Source organism: Lygodium microphyllum, chromosome 25, assembly GCF_053477565.2.
Source record: "Lygodium microphyllum isolate KBCC chromosome 25, Lygodium_microphyllum_v1.1.10, whole genome shotgun sequence".
Classification (NCBI taxonomy): domain Eukaryota; kingdom Viridiplantae; phylum Streptophyta; class Polypodiopsida; order Schizaeales; family Lygodiaceae; genus Lygodium; species Lygodium microphyllum.
In genome coordinates, this window is record NC_141159.1 from 135131514 (window position 1) to 135150643 (window position 19130).

At 39.0% G+C, this 19130-nt stretch overlaps 1 protein-coding gene across 1 annotated transcript; it reads left to right on the plus strand.

The window, feature by feature from the left end:
• Positions 1-16381: 16381 nt before the first annotated feature.
• On the plus strand, positions 16382-18860 carry LOC148014777 (uncharacterized). The gene is made up of 2 exons (XM_087666995.1): positions 16382-17141; positions 17494-18860. The coding sequence occupies exons 1-2, from the start codon at positions 16428-16430 to the stop codon at positions 18136-18138; spliced, it is 1359 nt and encodes a 452-aa protein (XP_087523121.1). The 5' UTR covers positions 16382-16427; the 3' UTR covers positions 18139-18860.
• The last annotated feature ends 270 nt before the right edge of the window (positions 18861-19130 follow it).

Sequence of the window (19130 nt, forward strand, 5' to 3'; positions counted from 1 at the left end):
AATCAGAACTGACTAACGCTCGAAACTCCTAGAAGACTTGTTCGTTTGCAAAAACTCAGAACTGGAAAGTTGTTCGCAGCAAGCTGTTTTACCTATCTGCAAGTTCGTTGAAGTACTTTCAGCAAACGGAGACAGAAATATTTCAGAATTTCTGAAAATTGAAGAAGAAAATACCCAAAAATACATAGCATGTAACCCCAAATTTGAGCTACGCTCATCCCGCTAACTGATTTTGAGTGAGAAAGGTTTGTTGAGTTTTACAGGATGACTACCCCACATATGGATGATCCTATGGCTGAAGACGATCTACCCGAGCCTACCATGGAACAAAAGCTGGATCTTATCATGTTACAATTGGAAGAAGAGCGAAGAGCTAGGCAAGCCTTGCAAGCGCAATTGATAAAGCTACAAGGAGCGTCCACTGACAAAGAAGAACCTCAAGCTGAAGATCTGATTCGCCGTACCATCGACGCCACTCTTGAAGCACAAACCATTCGCAAGGAATCCAAGATAAGTAAACGAAGTTTCAAGTTTCGCACTTTCAATGGCATAAGAGAAGGAAAGACTGTTTTATCATTCATTAGCCAATTTGATGACTATTTCCATGAGGAAACTTATCCTGAGAAAGATAAAATCAAGTGTGTTACTAATCATCTGATAGATAGAGCATCACTTTGGTGGACTGTTGTCCGCAAGAGCATAGAATGTCCTGCTACATGGGAAGATTTCAAGAAGAAGTTCATGCAAAATTTCCTTCCACCGCAATTTCATGAGAAGGCTATCAAGCAATGGGATTTACTCCAACAGCGCGATCGTGAGCCTATTCCACAGTATACAGAGCGTTTTTGGAATGCACTCTTACAGCTACGCATGCTTGAAGACGTACCAGAGACGACACATAAGCGGAAGTACATGTCTGGACTTCTTGGACATTACTACGCTGAGGTGAATATGTTCAAGCGTGCTACCCTTGAAGATGCCATCTCCTTAGCTCACGACACTGAAGATAAGTTACGTGGAAGAGATCGACGACCACAGCCATTCCAAGCAAACGGTAATTATGGATCTAAACAATTCAATTCAAATTTCAGAAGGTTTAATCCAGGACGTTTTTCATCACCATCTTTCCGCAAGAATTGGCCTAAACCACCTGCATTACCATCCACTGTCAATCCAAATCCTAAGCCTATCCAACAAGCAAATCCAAATATACCCAAACTCCCAGCCATTGCAAATAATGTGACCAAAGCCAAGCCTATCGTATGCTACAAGTGTCACCAGCCAGGCCATCTCGCAGCAAATTGTCATTCAAAGAAGCCATCAGCACATATCAACTACCTTGGAGCTATGGATGAAGACGAGCATGAGGATATGCCGGATTTCACTGAAGAAGAAGATGATCCTACTACTACTTCCGACACTTTACCAGGTATGCCTACTTTACATTCATTGTTGACTATGAAATGTATGGTGCATGGAAAAGAAAGAATTATATTGCATGATGACGGTAGTACGCATGATTTTATTTCAGCAAAATTGGTAAAGGAATTGAAATTGCATACTGTACCTACGCATTATCGCATAAAAGCTGCATTTTTAGGCACTAGGTACAATGGCACACAAGAAGTTCAAGGTTTAGAAATTCAAATTGGTCCATATATTGAAAGAAGAAATTTCTTAGTTGTCCCATTACAGTCTAGCGACATTATTCTAGGAATGCCATGGAGACACCAACATAATCCCAATATAGATTATTCCACACACACAATGAATATAAATTTTCAAGGAAAATCTATTACATTATCTGGTATGCATTCATCTCATATGTTTCCACTGCTTTCGCATACTCAAGCAAAACGTGCACTACGCAAGAACACTAAATCATATCTCATTTGGGTGAATGAATTGCATGCAAAAGAAACTCATATGCACCCTAGGCATAAGGAATTTCTTGCATATTTTAAGGATTGTTTTGCAGAAGACCTACCACCAGGTTTACCTCCATCCCGTCCAGAAGACCATAAGATTGACCTAATACCTGGCACACAACCACCTTGCAAAGCCCCATATAGGCACAATCAAATAGAGCAAAAAGAAATCCAGACTCAAGTAGAAGAATTACTAAATAGAGGTTTAATTCGACCTAGCAGTTCTCCATTCGGTGCACCTGTGCTCTTAGTCAAGAAAAAGAATAATACTTATCGGATGTGTATTGACTACCGAGCATTAAACAAGATCACTGTAAAGAATAGGTATCCTATACCTAGAGTTGATGACCTTATGGACAAACTGCAAGGATCTTCTATATTTAGTAAAATTGACCTTAAATCTGGATATCATCAGGTGAGGCTAGATAGATCCGACATATTTAAGACTGCATTCAGGACACAGTTTGGCCATTACGAATTCTTAGTTATGCCATTCGGATTAACTAATGCACCTGCCACTTTCAGTAGAATGATGAATCGTATTTTTCTAAAATATCAATATTGTGTGATTGTTTTCTTTGATGATATTTTAGTGTTCAGTCAAAGTGAAAAAGAGCATTATGAGCATTTATCATTAGTTTTTCAATTACTGAAAGAAAATCAATTGTTTGCAAATCCTGACAAGAGTGAATTCTTTAAGACAGAAATAGAATATCTAGGTCATATTGTATCAAAAGAAGGAATAAAAGTTGATCCTAAGAAAATTGACGCAATATTGCATTGGCCTATTCCTAAAAATGTACATGAATTACGCTCATTCCTTGGTCTTGCTAGTTTCTATAGGAAGTTTGTACGTAATTTCTCATTACTTGCTTTACCATTGACCAAACTTCTTAAGAAAGGCATTGTTTATCAATGGACTGAAAACCAGCAGAAATCCTTTGATTTACTTAAACGTGCATTGACCAATGCCCCTGTCCTACAATTGCCTGACTTTAATAGACCATTCTTTTTAGTTGTGACCGATGCTAGCGGATCAGGAATAGGAGCCGTGCTAATGCAAGACAACCATCCAATAGCATATTCTAGTTCTAAGCTGAAACCCTCTGAGCTCAAATATTCCACCTATGACAAGGAACTCTTAGCAGTTGTTCAAGCATTGAAACAATGGAAGCATTATTTAATGGGTTCAGAATTCATGATAAAGACCGACCAGCAAAGCATTAGACATCTACTTAGCCAACCTCAAATTTCTGACCGCCATATCAAATGGGCTTCATTCATTCAAAGTTTCCATCCTATCATTCAATACCAACCTGGAAAAGAAAATGTAGTTGCCGATGCATTAAGTAGAAGACCTGCAATTCATAACATTTCTATCATATCTTTTGATTCTTTGATTGCTATGAAAGACACATATCACCAGGATATTACTTTTCATTCTGATTGGCAAAAATTAGTTCAAAATAATTTAATTCCTGTTGATTCATTGTCATATAATGATGGATTTATGTTCTTTGAAAAGAGACTGTGTGTTACTATTCCATTCCGATCTTTTATTTTGAATGAAATTCATTGTCCCCCATATCAAGGTCATAGAGGTATCATTTCTACATTACGCATGTTAACTGAAGATTTTTATTGGCCGCATATGGATGCAGATGTATCTAATTTTGTTTCTGAATGTCTGATTTGTCAAAGAATAAAAAGACATCATGGTAAACAGTATGGGTTATTAATGCCTTTATCTATTCCATCTAAACCTTGGGAACATATATCTATGGATTTCATTACTGGCTTACCAAATACTAAATCTAACCATGACATGATTTGGACAATTGTAGATAGATTTAGTAAGCAAGCATATTTCATTGCATGTAAGAAAACTTTATCAGCATCACAAGCAGCACAGTTATTTTTGAAAACTATTTTTACTAACCATGGATTGCCGAAAGTGATTATTTCAGATAGAGATTCTAGATTTTGTAATAATTTCTGGATTACACTGTTTGCAAATCTAGGCACAAAGATTGATTTTTCATCTGCATTTCATCCAGAAACAAATGGACAAACAGAAGCCACAAATAGCACTATTTTAGATCTTTTACGTGCATACACTATCTCTAAACCTCAGACATGGGATACTCACTTACATTTATTACAGTTTGCTTACAATAATACACCGCACACATCTACAAAGAAAGCACCTTTTGAAGTTATTTATGGACATAGATTATCTACACCTGTTGCATCTTTGTCTAATAGAATACAAAGTGCCGATGATATTGCTGTTATGCATAACACTATTTTTGATGAAGTAAAGGATATGATTGCTAAAGCCCAACAATCATATACCAAACAAGCCAACAAGAAAAGACAAGCCATGAATTTCAAAGTTGATGATTATGTTTGGCTTAGAATAGAAAAGCGTAGACTGCAAAGTGTAGATAGACATCCAGTTGTCAAATTAGCCCCTAGATTCTACGGACCATTTAGAATTATTCATAAGATTAATGACAATGCATTCAAGTTAGAACTGCCATCACATTGGAAAATTCATAATACATTTCATATTAGTTTATTGAGACCATTTAGAGGACAATTACCTATCCACCCTGTCTATGAAAACCCACCTTTACTAGAAGAAGAGACTGAAATCCTTGAACCAGAAGCCATCATAGACACTGATTACATGACCACTAGAACTGGCCGAAGGTACTCTAGATATCTCGTGAAATTTAAGAACCATCCTGTAGAAGAAGCACAATGGATGCACGCTAGAGACCTAAATGCTTTCCCCACTCTGTTAACTCCACATTGAGCTAATAGCAATTGAGGTCAATTGCTATCCCACCCCGGGGGTATGATGCCAGGAGGCATATTCCACGGTGGATTCCGTGAGGTTTTACGGTGGATTCCGTAAACTTAGATGACCGGGGCTCATACGCAAAGAGGATTCTTTGTGCGAGAAGTTGATGGGGACGCCTGTCCTTTTCGGGCGTTTCATTAATTTAGTGTGTACATGGGTGATTCCGTAGCGGGTGATTCCGCAAAATGCATATTAAATTAATAAACGTTTATGAGTTTAGAGTGCGCACTCGTAATAAATTAAGGTTAGGATTTATTTCTAACCAGTTGATTTATTTATGTAGCTGAAGACTGCTAGGTATTCACTTTTGTCGGTTTAATTGTGTTATTTTACTAACGATTGTGAATGCTTCAGTTGATGTGTAGAGATAGCAGCAGTGGCGGAGGAAAGCATTGGAGTCTAGCGGGTTTTTCGATCTTTGGACTATATTTTGATAGGCGCCACGCCTATATTTTGTTATGTCTATAGAGACATCGATTATTTATTATTATTTTGTATGCGCTTATGCGCCTGGATATGTTATTTTTATTTGGACATTGAGATTGGGCGTGCCAGACTCTATGGGCACCGTCCATTAGCTTTATTTTCCTATTTTTGGTAGAAAGCAACTCAAAAGCTAAAAGCTTGTCATATTTTTGTAATTGGGCTATTTTTTAGCATAAAGATTGGAAATATACATTAAATACATGCTTTGTGAAGCGCTCACACAAGGCATGGGGGAGATTGAACCCAATTTGTCTCTTGTCTCATGTCGTGCTTGCTTTTACATGGGTTTTTGTGCTAAAAAGTAGAGTACTTTGTTCTTGGGGACCTTTGGGAATTCACTACGTGAGCTACCTGCGTCCGATCTGCGCACCAGTGGTATCAGAGCGGAGCAGAGATCAAGGGCTTCCAATCGCTACCAATCTCGGGCGAAGGCGGAGCTCCAGGAACAAACGGCCTCTACAGTCAATCTCGTCGCGAACCGTCGATACAGGCAGACTTCTGGCGATCAAGAACCCCTATTTCCACTGTCAGATCGCGAAGGACCACTCTCTGTCGACGGAGGACCACTCCCTCATCTTCATGAACAAGTCGTGATAAACCAGTAAGAGCCATATCTATTTCTTCATTAAAAAAAAAGCTTAGTTTTAAGCTTAAGAAGCTTATTAGCTTCAAAACGTCGAATCGAGGCAAGAGGAGGAGCATCCGAAAATCGCGCGGAATCAAAAACGGCCCCCCCCCCCCACGATCAGAAAAAAACGGCGCCTTCTTAAGCTTATTAGCTTAAGCTTAATTTATTAAGCTTAAGTCATCAAGCTACTCTGCAAGTTCTACTGGGCAGACAAGTCTGCAAACTCCGGGTCACGCACTCCAGAAGACAAGTTTCGCAAGTCGACACTAATCAAGTACTGCAAGTCCTGCAAATCAGATAAGTCCAGCAAGTCAACAACCCTGCAAGTCTGTTAAGTCTGCAACTCTGCAAGTCAGACTAAATCAGAACTGACTAACGCTCGAAACTCCTAGAAGACTTGTTCGTTTGCAAAAACTCAGAACTGGAAAGTTGTTCGCAGCAAGCTGTTTTACCTATCTGAAAGTTCGTTGAAGTACTTTCAGCAAACGGAGACAGAAATATTTCAGAATTTCTGAAAATTGAAGAAGAAAATACCCAAAAATACATAGCATTGTAACCCCAAATTTGAGCTACGCTCATCCCGCTAACTGATTTTGAGTGAGAAAGGTTTGTTGAGTTTTACAGGATGACTACCCCACATATGGATGATCCTATGGCTGAAGACGATCTACCCGAGCCTACCATGGAACAAAAGCTGGATCTTATCATGTTACAATTGGAAGAAGAGCGAAGAGCTAGGCAAGCCTTGCAAGCGCAATTGATAAAGCTACAAGGAGCGTCCACTGACAAAGAAGAACCTCAAGCTGAAGATCTGATTCGCCGTACCATCGACGCCACTCTTGAAGCACAAACCATTCGCAAGGAATCCAAGATAAGTAAACGAAGTTTCAAGTTTCGCACTTTCAATGGCATAAGAGAAGGAAAGACTGTTTTATCATTCATTAGCCAATTTGATGACTATTTCCATGAGGAAACTTATCCTGAGAAAGATAAAATCAAGTGTGTTACTAATCATCTGATAGATAGAGCATCACTTTGGTGGACTGTTGTCCGCAAGAGCATAGAATGTCCTGCTACATGGGAAGATTTCAAGAAGAAGTTCATGCAAAATTTCCTTCCACCGCAATTTCATGAGAAGGCTATCAAGCAATGGGATTTACTCCAACAGCGCGATCGTGAGCCTATTCCACAGTATACAGAGCGTTTTTGGAATGCACTCTTACAGCTACGCATGCTTGAAGACGTACCAGAGACGACACATAAGCGGAAGTACATGTCTGGACTTCTTGGACATTACTACGCTGAGGTGAATATGTTCAAGCGTGCTACCCTTGAAGATGCCATCTCCTTAGCTCACGACACTGAAGATAAGTTACGTGGAAGAGATCGACGACCACAGCCATTCCAAGCAAACGGTAATTATGGATCTAAACAATTCAATTCAAATTTCAGAAGGTTTAATCTAGGACGTTTTTCATCACCATCTTTCCGCAAGAATTGGCCTAAACCACCTGCATTACCATCCACTGTCAATCCAAATCCTAAGCCTATCCAACAAGCAAATCCAAATATACCCAAACTCCCAGCCATTGCAAATAATGTGACCAAAGCCAAGCCTATCGTATGCTACAAGTGTCACCAGCCAGGCCATCTCGCAGCAAATTGTCATTCAAAGAAGCCATCAGCACATATCAACTACCTTGGAGCTATGGATGAAGACGAGCATGAGGATATGCCGGATTTCACTGAAGAAGAAGATGATCCTACTACTACTTCCGACACTTTACCAGGTATGCCTACTTTACATTCATTGTTGACTATGAAATGTATGGTGCATGGAAAAGAAAGAATTATATTGCATGATGACGGTAGTACGCATGATTTTATTTCAGCAAAATTGGTAAAGGAATTGAAATTGCATACTGTACCTACGCATTATCGCATAAAAGCTGCATTTTTAGGCACTAGGTACAATGGCACACAAGAAGTTCAAGGTTTAGAAATTCAAATTGGTCCATATATTGAAAGAAGAAATTTCTTAGTTGTCCCATTACAGTCTAGCGACATTATTCTAGGAATGCCATGGAGACACCAACATAATCCCAATATAGATTATTCCACACACACAATGAATATAAATTTTCAAGGAAAATCTATTACATTATCTGGTATGCATTCATCTCATATGTTTCCACTGCTTTCGCATACTCAAGCAAAACGTGCACTACGCAAGAACACTAAATCATATCTCATTTGGGTGAATGAATTGCATGCAAAAGAAACTCATATGCACCCTAGGCATAAGGAATTTCTTGCATATTTTAAGGATTGTTTTGCAGAAGACCTACCACCAGGTTTACCTCCATCCCGTCCAGAAGACCATAAGATTGACCTAATACCTGGCACACAACCACCTTGCAAAGCCCCATATAGGCACAATCAAATAGAGCAAAAAGAAATCCAGACTCAAGTAGAAGAATTACTAAATAGAGGTTTAATTCGACCTAGCAGTTCTCCATTCGGTGCACCTGTGCTCTTAGTCAAGAAAAAGAATAATACTTATCGGATGTGTATTGACTACCGAGCATTAAACAAGATCACTGTAAAGAATAGGTATCCTATACCTAGAGTTGATGACCTTATGGACAAACTGCAAGGATCTTCTATATTTAGTAAAATTGACCTTAAATCTGGATATCATCAGGTGAGGCTAGATAGATCCGACATATTTAAGACTGCATTCAGGACACAGTTTGGCCATTACGAATTCTTAGTTATGCCATTCGGATTAACTAATGCACCTGCCACTTTCAGTAGAATGATGAATCGTATTTTTCTAAAATATCAATATTGTGTGATTGTTTTCTTTGATGATATTTTAGTGTTCAGTCAAAGTGAAAAAGAGCATTATGAGCATTTATCATTAGTTTTTCAATTACTGAAAGAAAATCAATTGTTTGCAAATCCTGACAAGAGTGAATTCTTTAAGACAGAAATAGAATATCTAGGTCATATTGTATCAAAAGAAGGAATAAAAGTTGATCCTAAGAAAATTGACGCAATATTGCATTGGCCTATTCCTAAAAATGTACATGAATTACGCTCATTCCTTGGTCTTGCTAGTTTCTATAGGAAGTTTGTACGTAATTTCTCATTACTTGCTTTACCATTGACCAAACTTCTTAAGAAAGGCATTGTTTATCAATGGACTGAAAACCAGCAGAAATCCTTTGATTTACTTAAACGTGCATTGACCAATGCCCCTGTCCTACAATTGCCTGACTTTAATAGACCATTCTTTTTAGTTGTGACCGATGCTAGCGGATCAGGAATAGGAGCCGTGCTAATGCAAGACAACCATCCAATAGCATATTCTAGTTCTAAGCTGAAACCCTCTGAGCTCAAATATTCCACCTATGACAAGGAACTCTTAGCAGTTGTTCAAGCATTGAAACAATGGAAGCATTATTTAATGGGTTCAGAATTCATGATAAAGACCGACCAGCAAAGCATTAGACATCTACTTAGCCAACCTCAAATTTCTGACCGCCATATCAAATGGGCTTCATTCATTCAAAGTTTCCATCCTATCATTCAATACCAACCTGGAAAAGAAAATGTAGTTGCCGATGCATTAAGTAGAAGACCTGCAATTCATAACATTTCTATCATATCTTTTGATTCTTTGATTGCTATGAAAGACACATATCACCAGGATATTACTTTTCATTCTGATTGGCAAAAATTAGTTCAAAATAATTTAATTCCTGTTGATTCATTGTCATATAATGATGGATTTATGTTCTTTGAAAAGAGACTGTGTGTTACTATTCCATTCCGATCTTTTATTTTGAATGAAATTCATTGTCCCCCATATCAAGGTCATAGAGGTATCATTTCTACATTACGCATGTTAACTGAAGATTTTTATTGGCCGCATATGGATGCAGATGTATCTAATTTTGTTTCTGAATGTCTGATTTGTCAAAGAATAAAAAGACATCATGGTAAACAGTATGGGTTATTAATGCCTTTATCTATTCCATCTAAACCTTGGGAACATATATCTATGGATTTCATTACTGGCTTACCAAATACTAAATCTAACCATGACATGATTTGGACAATTGTAGATAGATTTAGTAAGCAAGCATATTTCATTGCATGTAAGAAAACTTTATCAGCATCACAAGCAGCACAGTTATTTTTGAAAACTATTTTTACTAACCATGGATTGCCGAAAGTGATTATTTCAGATAGAGATTCTAGATTTTGTAATAATTTCTGGATTACACTGTTTGCAAATCTAGGCACAAAGATTGATTTTTCATCTGCATTTCATCCAGAAACAAATGGACAAACAGAAGCCACAAATAGCACTATTTTAGATCTTTTACGTGCATACACTATCTCTAAACCTCAGACATGGGATACTCACTTACATTTATTACAGTTTGCTTACAATAATACACCGCACACATCTACAAAGAAAGCACCTTTTGAAGTTATTTATGGACATAGATTATCTACACCTGTTGCATCTTTGTCTAATAGAATACAAAGTGCCGATGATATTGCTGTTATGCATAACACTATTTTTGATGAAGTAAAGGATATGATTGCTAAAGCCCAACAATCATATACCAAACAAGCCAACAAGAAAAGACAAGCCATGAATTTCAAAGTTGATGATTATGTTTGGCTTAGAATAGAAAAGCGTAGACTGCAAAGTGTAGATAGACATCCAGTTGTCAAATTAGCCCCTAGATTCTACGGACCATTTAGAATTATTCATAAGATTAATGACAATGCATTCAAGTTAGAACTGCCATCACATTGGAAAATTCATAATACATTTCATATTAGTTTATTGAGACCATTTAGAGGACAATTACCTATCCACCCTGTCTATGAAAACCCACCTTTACTAGAAGAAGAGACTGAAATCCTTGAACCAGAAGCCATCATAGACACTGATTACATGACCACTAGAACTGGCCGAAGGTACTCTAGATATCTCGTGAAATTTAAGAACCATCCTGTAGAAGAAGCACAATGGATGCACGCTAGAGACCTAAATGCTTTCCCCACTCTGTTAACTCCACATTGAGCTAATAGCAATTGAGGTCAATTGCTATCCCACCCCGGGGGTATGATGCCAGGAGGCATATTCCACGGTGGATTCCGTGAGGTTTTACGGTGGATTCCGTAAACTTAGATGACCGGGGCTCATACGCAAAGAGGATTCTTTGTGCGAGAAGTTGATGGGGACGCCTGTCCTTTTCGGGCGTTTCATTAATTTAGTGTGTACATGGGTGATTCCGTAGCGGGTGATTCCGCAAAATGCATATTAAATTAATAAACGTTTATGAGTTTAGAGTGCGCACTCGTAATAAATTAAGGTTAGGATTTATTTCTAACCAGTTGATTTATTTATGTAGCTGAAGACTGCTAGGTATTCACTTTTGTCGGTTTAATTGTGTTATTTTACTAACGATTGTGAATGCTTCAGTTGATGTGTAGAGATAGCAGCAGTGGCGGAGGAAAGCATTGGAGTCTAGCGGGTTTTTCGATCTTTGGACTATATTTTGATAGGCGCCACGCCTATATTTTGTTATGTCTATAGAGACATCGATTATTTATTATTATTTTGTATGCGCTTATGCGCCTGGATATGTTATTTTTATTTGGACATTGAGATTGGGCGTGCCAGACTCTATGGGCACCGTCCATTAGCTTTATTTTCCTATTTTTGGTAGAAAGCAACTCAAAAGCTAAAAGCTTGTCATATTTTTGTAATTGGGCTATTTTTTAGCATAAAGATTGGAAATATACATTAAATACATGCTTTGTGAAGCGCTCACACAAGGCATGGGGGAGATTGAACCCAATTTGTCTCTTGTCTCATGTCGTGCTTGCTTTTACATGGGTTTTTGTGCTAAAAAGTAGAGTACTTTGTTCTTGGGGACCTTTGGGAATTCACTACGTGAGCTACCTGCGTCCGATCTGCGCACCAAATATTCCACATATGACAAAGAACTATTAGCAGTTGTACAAGCATTAAGACAGTGGAAACACTACTTAATGGGTTCAGAATTTATGATTAAGACCGATCAGCAAAGTATTAGACATTTACTTAGCCAACCTCAAATCTCTGACCGTCATATCAAATGGGCTTCTTTTATTCAAAGTTTTCATCCTATCATTCAATACCAACCCGGAAAAGAAAATGTAGTGGCTGATGCATTGAGTAGAAGACCTGCCATTCATAATATTTCTGTTATATCTTTTGATTCTTTGATTGCTATGAAAGATACATATTATCAGGATATTACTTTTCATGCTGATTGGAATAAATTAGTTCAAAATAATTTGATTCCTATTGATTCATTGTCATATAATGATGGATTTATGTTTTATGAAAAGAGATTGTGTGTTACAATTCCATTCCGATATTTTGTTTTGAATGAAATTCATTGTCCCCCATATCAAGGTCATAGAGGTATCATATCTACCTTACGTATATTAACTGAAGATTTTTATTGGCCGCATATGGATGCAGATGTATCTAACTTTGTTTCTGAATGTTTGATTTGTCAAAGAGTTAAGAGACATCATGGTAAACAGTATGGATTACTTATGCCTTTGTCTATTCTATCTAAACCTTGGGAACAAATTTCTATGGATTTCATTACTGGTTTACCTAATACTAAATCTAACCATGATATGATTTGGACAGTTGTAGATAGATTTAGTAAACAAGCATATTTCATTCCATGTAAGAAAACTTTAGCAGCATCACAAGCAGCACAATTGTTTTTGAAAACTGTTTTTACTAACCATGGATTGCCAAAAGTTATTATTTCAGATCGTGATTCTAGATTTTGTAACAACTTTTGGATTACTATTTTTGCTAACCTAGGCACAAAGATTGATTTCTCATTTGCATTTCATCCAGAAACTAATGGACAAACAGACGCCGCTAACAGCACAATTCTAGATCTTTTACGTGCATATACTATTTCTAAACCTCAGACATGGGACACACATTTACATTTATTACAGTTTGCATATAACAATACACCACATACATCTACAAAGAAAGCACCGTTTGAAGTCATTTATGGATATAGATTATCTACACATGTTGCATCTTTGTCAAATAGAATTCAAAGTGCTGATGATATTGCTAGTATGCATAATACTATTTTTGATGAGGTTAACGATATGATTGCTAAAGCCCAGCAATCATATACCAAACAAGCCAATAAGAAAAGACAAGCAATGAATTTCAAAGTTGATGATTATGTTTGGCTGAGAATAGAAAAACGTAGATTACAAAGTGTAGATAGACATCCAGTTGTCAAATTAGCCCCTAGATTCTATGGACCATTTAGGATCATTCATAAAATTAATGACAATGCATTCAAGTTAGAATTACCACCTCATTGGAAAATTCACAACACATTTCACATTAGTTTATTGAGACCATTTAGAGGCCAATTACATGTACACCCTGTTTATGAAAACCCATCTTTATTAGAGGAAGAGACTGAAATACTTGAACCAGAAGCTATTATAGACACTGACTTTATGACCACTAGAACTGGCCGAATGTATTCTAGATATCTAGTTAAATTTAAGAACCATCCTGTAGAGGAAGCACAATGGATGCACGCTAGAGACTTAAATGCTTTCCCCACTCTGTTAGCTCCACATTGAGCTAATAGCAATTGAGGTCAATTACTATCCCACCTTGGGGGTATGATGCCAGGAGGCATATTTCACGGTGGATTCCGTGAGGTTTTACAGTGGATTCCGTAAACTTTGATGACCAGGGCTCATACACAAAGTGGATTCTTTGTGCGAGAAGTTGATGGGGACGCCTGTCCTTTTCGGGCGTTTCATTAATTTAGTGTGTACATGGGTGATTCCATAGCGGGTGATTCCGCAAAATGCATATTAAATTAATAAACGTTTATGAGTTTAGAGTGCGCACTCGTAATAAATTAAGGTTAGGATTTATTTCTAACCAGTTGATTTATTTATGTAGCTGAAGACTGCTAGGTATTCACTTTTGTCGGTTTAATTATATTATTTTACTAACGATTGTGAATGCTTCAGTTGATGTGTAGAGATAGCAGTAGTGGCGGAGGAAAGCATTGGAGGATAACGAGTATTCGATCTATGGATTATATTTTGATAGGCGCCACGCCTATATTTTGGTCATGCCTATTTATTGAGACATCGATTATTTATTATTTTGTATGTGCCCATGCGCACGGTTATGTTATTTCTATTTGGACATTGTATTGGGCGTGCCAGACTCTTTGGGCACCGTCCATTAGCTTTATTCCTATTTTTGTGTTAAAGCAAACTCAAAAGCTAAAAGCTTGTTATATTTTTGTAAATTGGGCTATTATTGAGCATGAAGATGAAATATACATAAAATACATGCTTTGTGGAGCGCTCACACAAAAGGCATGGGGGGAGATTGCACCCAATTGGTCTTTTGCTCTTGTCGTTCATGCTTTTTACCTTGTAACTTGTGCAAAAAGTAGAGTTCATTGTTCTTGGGGACCTTCCAGCATTCACTACGCGAGCATACAGCGTCCGATCTGCGCACCAGAATGAGACTCATTTTTAATAAAGTTCTTATTTTGGATTCCAATTGTATATCCCCCAACTTCATTTTTGGCTTGAAAAGGAAAAAGCTAAGGGAAAGTTTGGTTATTTTAAAGTAGCTTGATGGTAGCTAGCTAATGGAATAGCTAGTGTTCTCAATGCATGCTGGAAATACTTCATGTATCTATATGGATAGGAAGGATAGAATGACCGACATGCTTTGAACTTACTATTATGCAATGTGGAGAAAGTGATTAGTAAATAAGACAATAATGCCTTGACAAAGGATTTCACTAAAGATGAAATAATTGATGCATTTAAGAGTGTGAGAGACAAAATAGCTCCAATATTTGATGGACTACCAAAAGATTTGTTCAAACATTTTGGCATGTTCTCAAGGTAGTAATCTTGAGTATGGTAAATTGATATTGGGATTTTTGCTATAACCTTCCCCTATCCTAGAAAAAGAGTGTGACTACTCTCCTCCCAAAGGAGCATCAATGTACTCAATTAGTGACCTATCTCACTTGTGGGAACAATCTACAAAAACTTCACCATGGCTTTAGCTTGTTGAATGGCACCAATTTTGCAATGATGCATAAATAAACATAAACACGGTTTCATCAAGGGTAGGTCTATCTCGAATTATGTTTTGACTGTGATCATGGTTGTTGAGTGAGCAAACTCCTAAAATTAGAAAGTGGTTCTCTTGTGGCTTTTGATGTAGTTAACACTTTTGCCAAAGTGAAGTGGTCCTACCTTAGTGAATTTATGACTCAGATGGTCATATCTTAGTGAAGTTATGACCTGGATGGTATTTGATAAGAAAATAGCTTATTAACCTTGCATGTTTGGAAAATGTGGTGAAGCTTTTATTTCTACTAATGGGCCCTTGCTTGATCCTTTTTAACTTAAAAGAAGTGTCTAGCAAGGTTGTCCATTGAGCCCATTATTGTTAACAATAGCAATACATTCTTTTTTTTGTATGCTTAAGGAACTCAACAAAGATGGCAGGATTAAGGGAATTAGTTATAAAGGAAAACATCTTGATGGTTGGGTTTTGCAGAGATCTTCTACTAATGTTGGAAGCAGAGAAGAATAATATTGGAAAGGCACTTCAACTACTTGGATTATATGAGTTGGCCTTATGCTTTAAAATCAACTACAACAAATCTGTGCTAATGAGTGTGACTGAAGAAATTGATATGGAGCAAGGAAATGCAAAAAGCTTGGGACACAGTGATTAGTAAAATCTTATGGAGTGAGCATGTTAAGGACAAGTTTAGGACACTAGTTGCTTTGGATTGCCTAAAAAAGGAGTGGATTGATGGAGGACTTTAGTTAATCAATTTGGACAATAAAAGTAGAGCATTGGACAATAAAAGAACAATCAATTTGGACAATAAAAGTGGATTGATAGAAGATGACCAAAACTAATGAAGGGTTTTGTCTAGTCGCATACTCAAATTTGTACTAGAATTATTATTTAATTAAATACATTTTTTGGTCTAAACTTTTTTTCAAGCTTTGAAAGTTCTTTATAATTTTTTTTTGAAATTCATCTATACTATTAGTTAAGGAGAGGTGGGGGATGGGTGCTACGTGGCACCCCCCACCTCCCCCACAAGAAGAGAAAGAGAACGCGAGGGTGGGTGCCACGCATCTAGCACCCGCCCCAGCCCTGGCGTGAAGTGCCCGGGCGAGTCTAGGCGCGGAGCGCCTAGTTTTACATTAAACTTCGGTTGACCTTTCATTAAAGGTGAGAGGTTATTTTGGAAAGTTTTGCAATTTATTTTACATTAAACGTTGGATGGTAATTGGCCGGTGGAATTAACCCGTGATAGATAATGCATGATGATATAGAGGCGGATCGAGAAAGGAAGAGCAGGCCATGGATTGCCTCACACACACTGCAGTGAACTTATCTCTTTCTCTCGGGGCAGTTCCTCACCAGAAAATCTGTCTTCTGCAAGGAAAGGAGAAGCGGCCGCTCAACGCAAGAAGCAATACTTCAACAACAATGGCCTCTGTTTCATTCTCCCCTGCTACCGTTCCATCCTGGGGGAGGCTTCTGGAACAGCTCGGAGAACACAGAGATGCCCCTCCGAGGCTTCCCCATGTCAAGCAGAGAACATTCAAACCAGGACAACAGCCAGCCCTTACCTTCTTCAGAGACAATTCATCGTGGTGCCCCTACTGCCAGAGGGTGTGGATACAGTTAGAGGAGAAGCAGATACCATACGAAGTGGAGAAAATCAACATGAATTGTTATGGGCCAAAGCCTGATTGGTATCTGCAGATGATTCCGTCTGGTCTGCTTCCAGCCATTAAGCTTAATGGGAGAGTGGTGCCTGAGTCATTGGACATCATGCTCCTGCTGGAGAAAGAGTTCCCGGACCACACACCTTTGCTCCCGCCCTCTGGCACTCCACAGGCATCGGCTGTGAATAGCTTGCTGAAGCTTGAGCGCCGTCTCGTGGGGGCATGGCTGGGATCTCTCAGAGGTGGGTTCTGGTCATCTTCCATGACCTCATTTGACAGTACAATGGACACTGTAAATGCCTCTCTTCAAGGGTTCGGAGGGCCATATTTTCTGGGGGAAAAGGTGTGTTTCTCAAGCCCCTTGTTATCTTATCAGTACCAGTGCTCTTTTATACTGCATATGTCCAGCCCACACATGAACAGGCCGTTCAGATATCCCATCCACATGTCTGGATGCTACAACTACAGCTGCACAAGGATAGAAGGCATTGTTTTATGGCTCTGAAAACCTAGGATGTAGCTATGACTCTTAGTTGCAGATTCTTTCTCCAGCACACAGCAGGGGGTGGCTTTTTGTCTAGAATTGTAGCATGGGCTATTATGATTTTCAAGGAATTAGATTTCCCTTTTATTTCAACTGCTTACTTCAACTAGAGGCATATCTGATCAAGCCCTCCCATTCATTGTGGTTGCAGTTGTCTTTAGTGGATGCTGTGTATGCTCCCTTTCTGGAAAGGATTGCTGCAAGCATGCCATACTGGCTGGGACATCAAGTGCGTGGGGCAGGAAGATGGCCGGCCATAGATGCATGGTTTGATGCCATGGACAGCAGGTCTTCATACCAAGCTATCAAGTCAGATGATTTCACCATTACTCACACTCTCGAGCCTCAGATTGGCAAGTGTAGGGTGCTGGAGGCTGGTGCAGCATACAGGGCAAAGGTGGATGGCAAGGATGGGTCCTGGGATCTGCCATTGAAGCTGGAAGTGACTGCTTGGGGTAGGGATGATGGGACTGGCAACTGTTTTACCAAAGAAGAGGCGGCAAGATCACTCATCACAAACAATGAGGCCATCATCAGGTTTGCATCCCGAGGGTTAGCGGATCCAGAGGCAAACAGAGAGGTTGTGGACATAGGGTTTAGATATGTGGCTCATGCTCTCTTGGTTGGAGAGGAGAATGCAGGGGTTTTGCCTGCAAACTTGTCTAAGGAAGTGGCTGTAGCTGCTGCTTACCTCAGAGACAGGGTGGGAGTGCCAAGAGACCTTACCTATCCAGCTGCCAGGCAGCTACGTGCCCATCTCAATTGGCTTGTCAAGGTGCTGGGCTCAGATCTATGAGAGGGGATGACAAAAACATTTCCGAGAAGAGCCTTTTCTCTCTGCAAAATATAACTTGAAGAGTTTTTCCTCAGATACATGGGTGAGTTCAATCCCCCGAGGACTAGATATGCCATATGGTCATTGAGATAGATCATTGCAATGATCGATCTTCAACATGGAGACTTGTCTAAGGAAGTGGCTGTAGCTGCTCCATGACTCAAGTACAGGTGGGTATGCCTAGAGCTACCAGCTCTTAGGCAGCTACATGCCCATCTCGATTGGCTTGTCAGTTTGCTGGGCTCAGACCTATGAGAATGGTGCTTCTCTGACTAAAATGCATTAGCAGCTGCACTGGAGAAGCTGATGGTCCTAAATGCGAAGTATCTAGTGACTGGGACCTCTGGAGTCTCTGCTTCGAGACATGAATAATCTGCATCCAGATATCTGGACTATTTGTTAACTTACTGTGCTCAGTTGCATGTCATCTCCCTTTCCCAATGCATCCAATAAGTGCAAGAAGATTGGCCATTTTACCCATTCATTGTACCACAAGTCACCGGCCATAAGCACATTACATGAAGTTTGCTAGGAGAAGGATCCTTTTCAGTGTTCGAATAATTCTCCATTGAAAGTCTTGTGAAGCCCGCATAGCTTGTAAGAAGATTGTATAGCAGCATCATGTTAATTTGAAGGTAGAACTTGTACAAGCAATGTAGCTCGGGTGACAGGACTGCCTTTGTAGAACATTCAGGTGCTGACAGCTGGTTTTAGTTGGGGAGGGGAGGGGGCTCAAAGGTGAATAGGACAAAACACCATACGTCAAGATTAGTTACATAGTTGTGATAATCGGTTTCTTTTCCAAGTCTCTTTCTCGCCTTGCTCTTGTTTAGTTTGATGGCACTGAGGTGAATGGGAGATAGAAAGCGGTAGAATAGGATGTGCAAGTGACTTAGTTAGACTAGTCTAACCGTGGCTCCGTAAGTATATCTTGCCTTTGATTTGCTTTGAGT